Source organism: Oreochromis aureus, linkage group 16 (genome assembly GCF_013358895.1).
Source record: "Oreochromis aureus strain Israel breed Guangdong linkage group 16, ZZ_aureus, whole genome shotgun sequence".
Classification (NCBI taxonomy): Eukaryota; Metazoa; Chordata; class Actinopteri; order Cichliformes; family Cichlidae; genus Oreochromis; species Oreochromis aureus.
Genome location: NC_052957.1, coordinates 16,472,496 through 16,483,708, shown reverse-complemented (window position 1 = coordinate 16,483,708; position 11,213 = coordinate 16,472,496). Strand labels below are relative to the sequence as shown.

Below are 11,213 nucleotides of genomic sequence, written 5' to 3'. Positions count from 1 at the left end.
TGTGCTTTTATGTTGCTGCTCTTTCAAAAAGCAAAGCTTGTATGCACAACAGTCTTAGGGTTAGCTTCACAGACCTGAGTCAAAACCCACCCAAGTAACGAAGTGAATATTTGACAGGTTAGACAAGGTTTTGAAGTGATTGCTTAAGATGTTGCTACAGCTTTTATACACAGCTGCAGACTATTAAAGTCTGCTTTAACCAGATGTCAGTGATGTAGCTCATCTAGTAAACAATTCACAGGTGAGTGTAAAGAAAGTGATTTTGTCATCGTTGGTTTGCTGTAGCTGAGGCAGCTTGCAAAATTCGTATCCAGCACTAATTTCATTCGACTAAAAATAGAGGAGTAATAGTGAGTCTTGTGAAAGTAAAGCCATTTTTCCTTGGACTCTGTGTGAAGACTTGTTATGAGATCATTGTGTGCAAGTTCAGTTACATTGTGACCAAAACTGTCGGAGCAGTAACAAACGCCTCATTGTGGCAGCACATCAGTCAATTGGCCGGATGAGTTAAACGTGACACAAGTCTCAATCCAGCAGACGTGTAGTCGAAAACTAAAAGCAGGCAGTAGTCAGTGTTTGTGACAGTTTATTGAAACTTTTGCCCCACAACAATGATTTCATATCTAATGCCTTCAACTGTCAAACTGCTGGTGTTACAGTTTTAATTAAATACTTGACAGAAATTGGTCATCACAAATAAGTTTCTCTCACCTCTACTCTGCATGCACAAATCCATTTTAACAAAAGTGATCTATCTGGAAAATAACCTACTACTACTGAACATGATCTACTCAGACAACTGCAGATAGTGTAACATGGAAAACAAGGACTTTTGTCGGTTTAGCTGAATGAGCCCAAATAATACAACCACAGCACTAAAATACTGTATTAAGTTTCCTTATAGGTCACAGAAGAATCATGTGGAAAAGAGTTCAAGGTTGTAGTATCTTCTTTTAAAAGCATAACAGAAAACCACAAACACTGACCCAATAAACCACACCAGCTGCAACACTCCCAATAAATACCCCAACATTCTCAAGCTAGCACATAAAACAAGTGCAATACAGCAATTTACAGACAGCAAATCCAACCTTTTTTCCATCACGTTACTCTTTAACCAATACCCTGTTAGAAATGCCCTAATAAATAAATTTAACAAAAGAAACATGATTAGTGCTTAGAAGAGAACAGCTTTAAAAAAAAAAAAAAAAAAGCAAAGCTTTTAATTTCACATCAGCTGTGCTTTTCTTTCAAAGTATCAGACTCCACAAAAACGGGGGAGAGAAACTACGCACAGATAAACTGTAACAGGAGAAACTAAAGTTCACCGTAATTAAAACAGACAAAGGAAAAGCTTCAAACCAGCAAAGCAAACTAAATATCTGCTGGTACCTGTAAGGACAACCTGACATTATAAACACAAGTTCAGAGCTTAAACACATTGTCCTCCAACCCCGATGGCATTGAACCCTGCAGACCGCTTGTTTTGCTGAGTCCTCTGCTAATACAAACAATACAACATGGCTTTTGATTCTTATTCCTAAAGCATCACAAAAATTATACATGTCCTGATAAATGCATCAGGTGATCTTTAGCTCATCACAGACAAACATGACACCTTTGCAAGCTTTGTCCACCAGAGAGCGCTGACAGCTGTGCAGTACTATCTTGTTCATCATTTAAAGGGAAAACATGAATGCATGTTTAAATTGTTGATTTCTCTGCACCTGCAAGTTTTTCATGTCAAATATAAATATAAAACATAAAAAACATACAGTGTCTGTTTGTTGAAGCCTGGTCCTGGTAGATAATAGTTAACATTTAAGATGAATGGGGAAAACCAAGAGCTGCTGCAATTTGAAGTACTGATCATAACAAAGCTATTGTTCCATGTAGATTATATGGCACTAAAACTTTGTTCTATTATTCTTTAAGCTTTGTTTGTAAATAACTCTGAAGGGTTTGATGTATTTACTGCCACACGCTCACACATTCAGTTACGTCTCTTGCGCACTTTGCTACCGGAACATTTGATCTACAAGCTACGAAATGTCGTCATGTCCTTTGGCTCTTTGCTCGGGACACACCAGTCATCGGCCTCGTGAATGGTGTTGTAGTGTTTCCACGCTGACTTGTTGTACACCGGGAGCCTCTCGATGGACTCTGTGGATAGTGCCTAAAACGTGATTGAAGGGGAAAGAAAAAAAAAAGATAATTTACGAATGCGCTCTTCTCTCTAAAAGAGGCACTAATGCTGCTTCTGTGAAACTGGGTTACCCGTATGTAGATCACAGCATCGGTTCCGTAACCCTCCATAGAATACAACTTGAGGTCTCCTTGAAAGTAGCGGGCGTACAGCCGTGAGATGGGCAGGCCATACCCATAACCAGCCTAAAGAGAAATGAAGCAGAGTTCATCCAGACAAGGTCTGAAACAGCAGAGCAGCTAGCATCTCCATGACAAAGACAGAGCATTCAGTGGAACAAAGTGACTGGCTGTGGATTTTCTCTGGAACATAGGGGAAAATTGCAGCAGTGCTTTTTGTTTTGATAGGAGGGACGTGTGAAAGCCCTGCAAAAGCCAAGTATGTGTGTCGAAAAGGAACTCTAGAACTTAAGGGCGTATACGGGATAGCTGGATACCTATCCCAGCTGTGGAGACGCTGGTACAGCCGTTTCCATTTTCAAACACTCATTGATTGATTGATTTTTCATTCACACTGATTCAGTCACTAGTGATGATAAATTAGGAGTATTCACCAGAGGAGCAGCACGTGAGCCGTCGATGCTGGGTCTCGGAGCGGTCGAGTACGTGTAGGTGAACAGCCTGTCGATTTTACGCAGTGGCACACCTCCTCCACGGTCACTCACCTCACAAAGCAAACAGCATGAATAAACACAAGCTCCTCCAAAACATACACAAAAACCTGAAGGAGTTTTCATTGCCAAGTTTGCTGCTTTAACCTTTACTGTACAGGAGTTTATCTGCACATTTACCTTGACTGTGAGATCTTCAGTTCCCAGAGCAACCTGTGTATGGATAGAAGGGTACTCCATGGCATCTCCGTATAACTCCATGGTGGCCCTCATGGCGTTCTGTGACAAGTGTTTATCCAAATGTTTAACAATGGAAAAGAGACATTTTGAAATATAAAATGCTGACATATATGAAGACAGGCTTTTAAAAAGCACCTTATAGAGTTCAAACACCATGTGATACAGATGAGATGGAACATAGACCATGGTGACAGGTTTTCCCTTCTCTTTGGCTATCAGGACAAACAGACGATTGGAAAACATTTGATTATGTTACAATTCATTCATTAACCAGTTCAAAGTTTTTCCAAAGTGCGGCATCATTAAAACTGTTTGTGTTGTTTCTTCTAACTACATAAATTACCATTGAATTCCTCCAGGACCAGCTCAGGAGAGTTCATGTAATACCGATCACAAAGGTTTCTTGCATTTTCGTAGGCATCTACGAGAAAGTGGTTTGTTTTTGTTACACAACGCTTGCAAACTGGAAGAACAGCATAGATTAACACTTTGCTCCGGCATGTTTCTATAAACATAAAAAAGTCTCACCTCTGATAACCTCGCTGACCCGACAGTGTGGATCAATACTGCCAATCTGTTTGGGGTGTGCAGGATTCACCTTCCCTCCGAAGAGCAGAGCTATAGAAAAAACACACAATATGAACAGTTTGAAGTATTAATACTTACTGATATTTGTCTCTGTAAGTTCAGGGTTTAATGTGAGACCTTTTGATTAGAGCTAAAACAAAACTGAAGAGCAGTACCATCCTGAGGAGGCCTGAGCCGTAACAAGTTCTTTCAGTGTCACCATGTGCAGGAAATTCTAACAAAATCTTTGGTTGAAATTCCATCCACTCATCACTTATCTGGGTTCAGGTCACAGAGTCCACCCTAAGCAGACATGCCCAGACCTCCCTCTACCCATCCACCTCCTCCAATTTATCTGGGGGGACATTGAGGTGTTCCTAAGGCAGAAGAGAGCCATAATCTCTCCAGCATGTGCTAGGTCTCTTCCAGGGCCTTCCCCTGGTAGGATATACCTGAAACACCTCGTGCACTGATTAGGCATCCTGGTCAGATGCCACTTGAACTGGCTCCTTTAGATGTGGAAAAGTGGCAACTCTACTCTGAGCCCCTTCTGAATAACTCAGTTGGGGCTATGTAGCCTGCAGGAGAGAGACTGGTGGTCAGGCCCACTCTCCCGTGGGTCCACCACCCGCAGGAGGGGCCGTAGAGGTTTGGTGCATTGTGGATTGTGGAACCCAGACCTTAACCTAAGAGACCTCAGAGAACCAATAGAGCAGCTGTTCAATTAAATATGAAAATAAAAGCATTAACACCCACAAACAAGCAGCAGCTGAAGGCGGATGCGGTAAAGACATGATAGAGAATCTCAAGGGAGGAAACACGGTATTTAGTGATGTCCAAAATAAGCCATATTATATTTATTTATCTACAATGTTTTTATAGTGTAACTTTAGGCAAGTGAGCTTGTTTTGGTCTTTGCTGTCTGTAAACAAAACACAAGTCATTTAATTTCCATGTAACTGCCAGAAAATGACACTGGGTGGGGTCAGTTGATTCCGGGTTTACTGTGGCAGCAGTTTTAAAATGACGCAGACAGCCTGAAACCTCAGATATCTTATCAGCACAGAAGTCTGGCTCCTGAACCCGAGGGCTTTCATTTCCAAACAAGTACAGCTCAGCAATCACATTACAAAAAATATAACATGTGCTCACTGTGCTGGTTGAGCAGCATCCTGATGGAAATCCTGCTCATGTAGAAGCGATCCAGAAAATACTGAACATTCTGGCTGACGATGGGATCTGTGCCGTACGCCTCCTTGTACTCCACAACGCCCTGAGCCATGGTGGGAATGACATCGTTGTGGCGATTTCTGATATTTATCACAGCATCTGTGAAACTAATTGAAGACATAAAAATTACAGCAATGCGTGAAAAGAATCTGCAGGAATAAATGAGCTGTTGCAGTGGTTAAAAGAGGAAACCTACTGATATGTGACTTTCTCGTCGTCTGCATTTTTGTCTTTGAACTCGAGAATCTCCTGAAGACTCTGCATGTACCTACATGGAGGAAAATGATCTTTTTGTATTTCACAGACTGGCAGGAGTTAAATACTGTTAATTCATTAAAATTAAGTGGGAAAAAAAGAGAACCTGCATACCAGCTCTGGACCAGTCGGACTGATGGGGTCCTCAATAAGTTATCTGGCAGCAAGTTAATCTCCTTCATGATGTTGGCCAGCCTCACAGGTAACTCCTGTCTGAGGAAGTTGAAGGATGTTTTCACACATGCATTTTCTGAACCTGAGAGAGAAACAAAAGGCACGAATGCCACCTTACTACAGTAAAGGGATAAAGTGTAAAATAAAACAAGACAGCTGTTTCTCTGTGTGTAATATTAAGCCTCAAGTCACCCTCATTTTTTAATATTTTGCTTGAAGAATGGGAAACAGGTGGAGCAAACATGTGCAAAGATACATAGAAATACAAATACACAAAGGCAAAAACAAGTTTGATAGTCCATACTTCAGCAACACAGCCTGAACTCTCTTTGTTATAGTTTTTCCCCATTTCTAAAGGACATGATAGTCTAAGGAGCTTGGAAAGAAAGCGAGTGGACTTCTGTAAGTTTCTTGAAGAAGTGGGTTTTGTCTTTTAATTTGGTCAAACCTCTTAAGGGAGAACTCCCACAAGGGATTAAATACTTGGGACTCTCGGGCATTTGGTTTTGGAACTGAAGAAGCCTCTCCGATGCGAGGTGAAACATCTTCAAGACACTTATAGAAGTCCAGTCACTTTCTTTCCCAGCTCCTTAAACTACCATGAACAGGATGACTGAGAACCTACAAAGACATCTGCTGCAGATAGTTTTTATAGTTTTTTAGGCCTGGCACTTCTTTTTTGTTCCCTACTTGTCCAGTTTCCAGTTTAAACAAATGCAAAGATTACTATGAACCCTAATAAAGTCTGTCCTTAGAAGCATTACTCAAATAAATATACACTTTTGCACAATCCTGTAAATGTAACATGATAAAAGTTTTTCCATCATCAAGGCTGGATTACATATCAGATGCAAAACTACCCCCAAACCATTCAGGCTCCATAACCTCTTATAAACTGTAAACTTTCCATAGTTTCAGCAAACTGGACCATTTTCAGTATGAAATAGAGAAAATCAACCAATCAATCACGGGCCTAACCTTCATTCTTACATACAAGTGTTCAAGCTTGACTTACACAAACAGGGCATATATCCCATTAGTCATGTGTGAAGAGATACTTTAAAATCCCTTCCTGTTAAATACAAGGAAGTGTAATAAGGCGATGCTAGATGATTTTAAGAGTATCATTCGTCTTGTGAAATACATCCTTTTGGTATCAACTACCTTTACATGACAGAAGGAAAAGCTTGTGTTAGGACTGTTTGTATGGCAGTTATCCTCGGTTTAACTTTACATTAGTTTGTTTTTTCTATTTCCATATTCAGTTAGTTTCCAGAATGTGTATGAATCATACACGTTGTATGAAGATTCTCCTTATTTTAGGTCAGAGTATCGTTAACGATGTTAGTAAAGCATTATGTTAGTAAATATCTACTAGTCTTGCAGCTTCTTACCAAAATCCAGAAACTGCTTCATTGATAGAGGGGAGGGTGAGAATTTGGAATAGTAGTCGATGTCCTTCCCTATGGACACGCTGCTCCTCAGAAACCTTAAAATCCTCATGCTTGCACGTTTTGTATTGCCTCACCTCCAGCTGTGACTGCTGCTTAATAAATAAATAAACAAACGGTACTCTTTTTTTTAGGTTTAATCGCAGTTAGCATCCACAGCAACAGAGCCTAGCGAGGGCTGCAGCTTGGTTTGCTAATCTGTGTTGACACGAGCTTGTTAGCTAACCTCAACAGCCTGCCAACACACAAATAATTAATGATTTGCTTTTTCTTAATTTGGTGCCGTTTCAGCCTCCATTCTCACAGCTCCAGCACTGTTTTCCTAAATTGCCTTTAGCTTCTCGTGGTGGGATGCCTGGAAGAGGTAGAAAATTGTCACCATGGAAAGGAGAGTGTGCGGCCAGTAAGTTCAAAGAGTCACAGCGACGTCAAGATAAGCTACCTCTTCAAACAAACTTTATTGACCCAAATTTGGTGTAACGTTATTGGTAAACGTTACACAGCCAAACTTTTAACGTTGAAAGAAAATCGAGGAGTTTTTCAGAAGTTCCCGTAAAGTTTGTGAACTGGTTTCTTGTGGTTTTGAAGCAATTTTTTTGAGTTAAGCTAACATAGGCGTGTGCAACTATATAGAAAAATATTCGTTTTGCTCTAGAAAAACGTCATAATAACGCGCCCTCTTGTTACTTAAAATTATTTGTATCTTAACTATATAAAACAATGTTCATTTTATGTAACTTTCGATTTTGATGGGAAGTGGGAAGCAGCTCGCACTGCGTACAAACGTAATACCTCTTGTTGTTAATTTGGTCTTTGATAACTTGAGCGTACTAATCTCCGACGTATGTCTGCCAGGTGACAAGCCAAACCAATCAAAGTTCGAGTTGTCTGAAATTATAATTCTAATTGGTCGTTAGACCTGCCAATATTACTAAGAAAGGCGGGTTGTACTCCGCTAGACAAAATACAGGGCAAATAAACAGGTTGTCTTTCACGCCAACCGCCGTCATTTCCTGTAGTTGACTACCGAACTGCCTACTTGAAAAAGTGTCGAGGAGGCTGGCCACGTTTTAAGAAGGATATGTTGCGATTTTTTTTATCATTGTTACGATTAAAGTAACATTAAGAAGGGTGTAGTCAACTTTATTAGACCCCAACGTCTAGAAAGCCGTCGTAAAAGAGAAGCCGATTCTTCGGTAAGTTCCCCCTGGTGTGTGTGTGTGTGTGTGTTTGTGACCCGCCAAAAGCCAAATGATTCAGCGAGGAAGTAACCATTTTGTGCGTTAGTCGATTTTAATAATGTTATTGTTTTATCTTTAAGGAGAAAATGAGCGGTCCATTCACCTTTGGGCAGCCCTCTTCGGGCTTTACTTTCGGAACGCAGAAAACCACAGCCTCGGCCCCGGCCCCGGCCCCTACCACCGGCTTTGGACTGACAACGTCCACTCCTGCCACCGGAGGGGGCTTCACTTTCGGCTCATCCATCCAGACCCAGAGCACTACCAACCCCTCCGGTGGTTTCAGCTTTGGTACCCCAGCAAAGTCCACAGCAGCCGGCGGGGGTTTCTCTTTTGGGGCACCCACCACAACGTTTGGAATGAATGCAGCTCCTCCAACCACAACAGCAGCTTCAGGGTTGACTTTAGGCTCCACGGCGACTCCAGCAGCAGGGTCGGGGTTCACTCTGGGTGCAAGTTTGTCTGCGCAGACCACCGCTACTGCACCTGCAGGAGGGGGCTTCACCTTTGGAGCTGCATCTCAGGCTCAAACCCAGCCTGTAGCAACAGCCGCACCGGCGGCATCCACAGCCCCGAGTGGTCTCGCATTTGGAGGGTTCAGTTTCGGAGGTCCCAAGGTCCAGGTGACATCAGCGGCAGCCTCCACCACCACAACTAATACCAGCACCACAGGTGGAGGCTTCAGCTTCGGCACCAGTGCTCCCTCCAGCCTTGCCCAGCCAACCTCCACCGCTGCTGCTGCTGCTGCTGCTGCTGCTGCTGCTGTTGCCGCCACAACAGGCCAGGGTGGAGGGTTTAGCTTTGGGATTAAACCGTCATCAACCCCAGCTCCTCCTGCATCCACCCAGGCCCCCCCATCTTTCGGGCCTTCTCTCTTCGCTCAGCCTATAACAACAGCTGCTGCCACAGCAGCAGGTCCTGGCTTCGCTTTCAATGCCGTTTCAGCTTCAGCAGCAAGCACATCCACAGCAACAACCACAGCTACTGGTGGAAGTTTGACTTTTATGATCAAACCTCTGGTTCCAGCAACCACCACATCTGCCCCCGCCTCTACCGCTACAGCTGCAGCCTCCACGACGGGTACTGTTACAGGCTTCTCACTGGGACCCAAAACTGCATCGATCACAAGCACCACGACAGCTGCTTCAGCCACAACCACAGCCAGCACCACCAGCACAGCTCCTCCAGTGATGACCTATGCCCAGCTAGAGGGGCTCATTAACAAGTGGAGTCTTGAGCTGGAGGACCAGGAGAGACATTTCTTACAGCAGGCCACTCAGGTGAATGCCTGGGACCGCATGCTGGTAGAGAACGGAGAGAAGATCACATCCCTCCACAAGGAGATGGAGAAGGTGAAGCTGGATCAGAGGAGGCTGAACCAGGAGCTGGATTTCATCCTGTCCCAACAGAAGGAGCTGGAGGATCTGCTCTGCCCCCTTGAGGAGTCTGTGAAAGAGCAAAGTGGAACCATCTACATGCAGAACGCCGACGAGGAGCGTGAAAGAACATACAAGCTCGCTGAGAACGTGGACGCACAGCTGAAGAGGATGTCGCAGGACCTGAAGGAGATCATCGAGCACCTGAACACGTCCAGCGGCCCGGCTGACACCAGTGATCCGGTAAGATGACGCCTCCAGTTTTTGATAATCGATAAGATTAACAAAGATTTGCTCACGTAATTCATGTCTAATTTCCTTTTTTCATCATCAGCTGCAGCAGATCTGTAAGATCCTCAACGCCCACATGGATTCACTTCAGTGGATCGATCAGAACTCTGTTCTGCTGCAGAGAAAGGTCGAGGAAGTGTCCAAACTTTGCGACACTCAGCGAAAGGAGCAGGAGAAAACCTTCCGATTAACATTCGACTGATCTGCACTAAATACTTTTACTTGTATGCTTACATTTTTACTCTGTAATCAGAGGTGTCATCAGGGCTTTAGATGGTGTAGATCCAACCTTCATTACTGTTATTTTGAGTTTTCTTGGTTGCATAAAGATTGATATTTTCAGTGCATTTGCCTTTAGAGCAGTGAAAATGATCCTCTCTTTCTATGTCAATTGTTATGTTTGTTCTAAAAAGTCTGATTAAATAAACCTTTGGAATGGAAGTCGTTTTTGTTTTGTTTCTTTTAATTATCAGGCATTAAATACATTATTCTTTTATATGTCAGAGGGAATGCTTTGTTCACACATCCGATGCCCCTGTAATAGCTGAATTACAGCTAAGCATATGTATTTTGATAAGAGAGGTGTGGATGGAATTGATTTGTTGTATTTACAGCTTTAAGGTTGTACAGTAAACAAAAAACAAACTGTTGATGGACAAGTAAGGCAAACATGAACTTCTACCACGCTGCAGGCCCCTCTGGTGCAAACAAGCCATATCTCTTATTACAAAAGATAACTGTTTTTTAAAGGTTGTCAACATGGCACATTGAACAGGCCACATAATACTTCGACTGAAACGGATGCAGGATTTGTTGCTCTATAGTTTTTTAGAGTGGCAGCTGAAAATTTTTACATCAGTAATAATTTCCTGCAGGAACCTTTTGGCGATACTCAAAGCACTTCCATCACAAGGATCAGGTCTAACTTAAGTTTCTGGGACTTCAATAAAGTGCTATTTCCCGATTTTGGCACTTGTTGGTAAGTTGGCTGGCTTAGCCTCTAAAGCAGGGGTGTCAAACTCATTTTGGTTCATGGGCCAAATACAGCTTAAACTGGCATGTAGGCCAATCCAAAACTTTTATTTTCCCTGAAGAAGAAAGTTGTTCTGGATCCCAAACAAGAAAAAAAAAAAAATTTATAACTATAATAAAAACTTTCAAGAAACTATAACTAGCTGAAATGTAAAACATTACAGTAAATCTTAGTTTTAGCATCGGTTATTACAATATTACAACTGATGAGACTTTGATGGTTATCGAGACTCTGGATGTCTTCAAGACTGAAAGTCAACTGCTTTCAAAGATTTCTTTTTTTAAGGTATTACCTGTACTGATTTTCCTACATCTTGTCTCTGACATATGCAAGTTAAAAACACCAAAACTAATAAAAACTAAACACTTTCAAACAATGACATCTAAACTGAAGCAAGAAAACCCACCGTGGAAGCGAACCAAAATGAAACTGAATTTAAAAACAAAAAAGTCATAATGAAGTAAAGGTTAAAAAGTAATTAGATAATGCTAAACTATAAGAAGAAGAAGCAGTGAAAAGCACCCTTTAATTACAAAACAATG

General features: G+C 42.1%; 2 protein-coding genes across 2 annotated transcripts; one reads left to right on the top strand and one right to left on the bottom strand.

Annotated features, from left to right (window-relative positions):
* Positions 1-569: 569 nt before the first annotated feature.
* pdk1 (pyruvate dehydrogenase kinase, isozyme 1) lies at positions 570-7,398 on the bottom strand. Its single transcript, XM_031743269.2, has 11 exons — positions 6,677-7,398; positions 5,223-5,364; positions 5,050-5,121; positions 4,776-4,960; positions 3,585-3,674; positions 3,400-3,477; positions 3,192-3,268; positions 2,997-3,095; positions 2,760-2,870; positions 2,278-2,391; positions 570-2,176 (listed from the first exon to the last, which is right to left on the bottom strand). The coding sequence occupies exons 1-11, from the start codon at positions 6,783-6,785 to the stop codon at positions 2,036-2,038; spliced, it is 1,218 nt and encodes a 405-aa protein (XP_031599129.1). The 5' UTR covers positions 6,786-7,398; the 3' UTR covers positions 570-2,035.
* A 212-nt stretch (positions 7,399-7,610) lies between these two features.
* nup62l (nucleoporin 62 like) lies at positions 7,611-10,079 on the top strand. Its single transcript, XM_031743277.2, has 3 exons — positions 7,611-7,929; positions 8,055-9,590; positions 9,682-10,079. Exons 2-3 carry the CDS (start codon positions 8,061-8,063, stop codon positions 9,838-9,840), a joined length of 1,689 nt encoding a protein of 562 aa, XP_031599137.1. The 5' UTR covers positions 7,611-7,929; positions 8,055-8,060; the 3' UTR covers positions 9,841-10,079.
* The last annotated feature ends 1,134 nt before the right edge of the window (positions 10,080-11,213 follow it).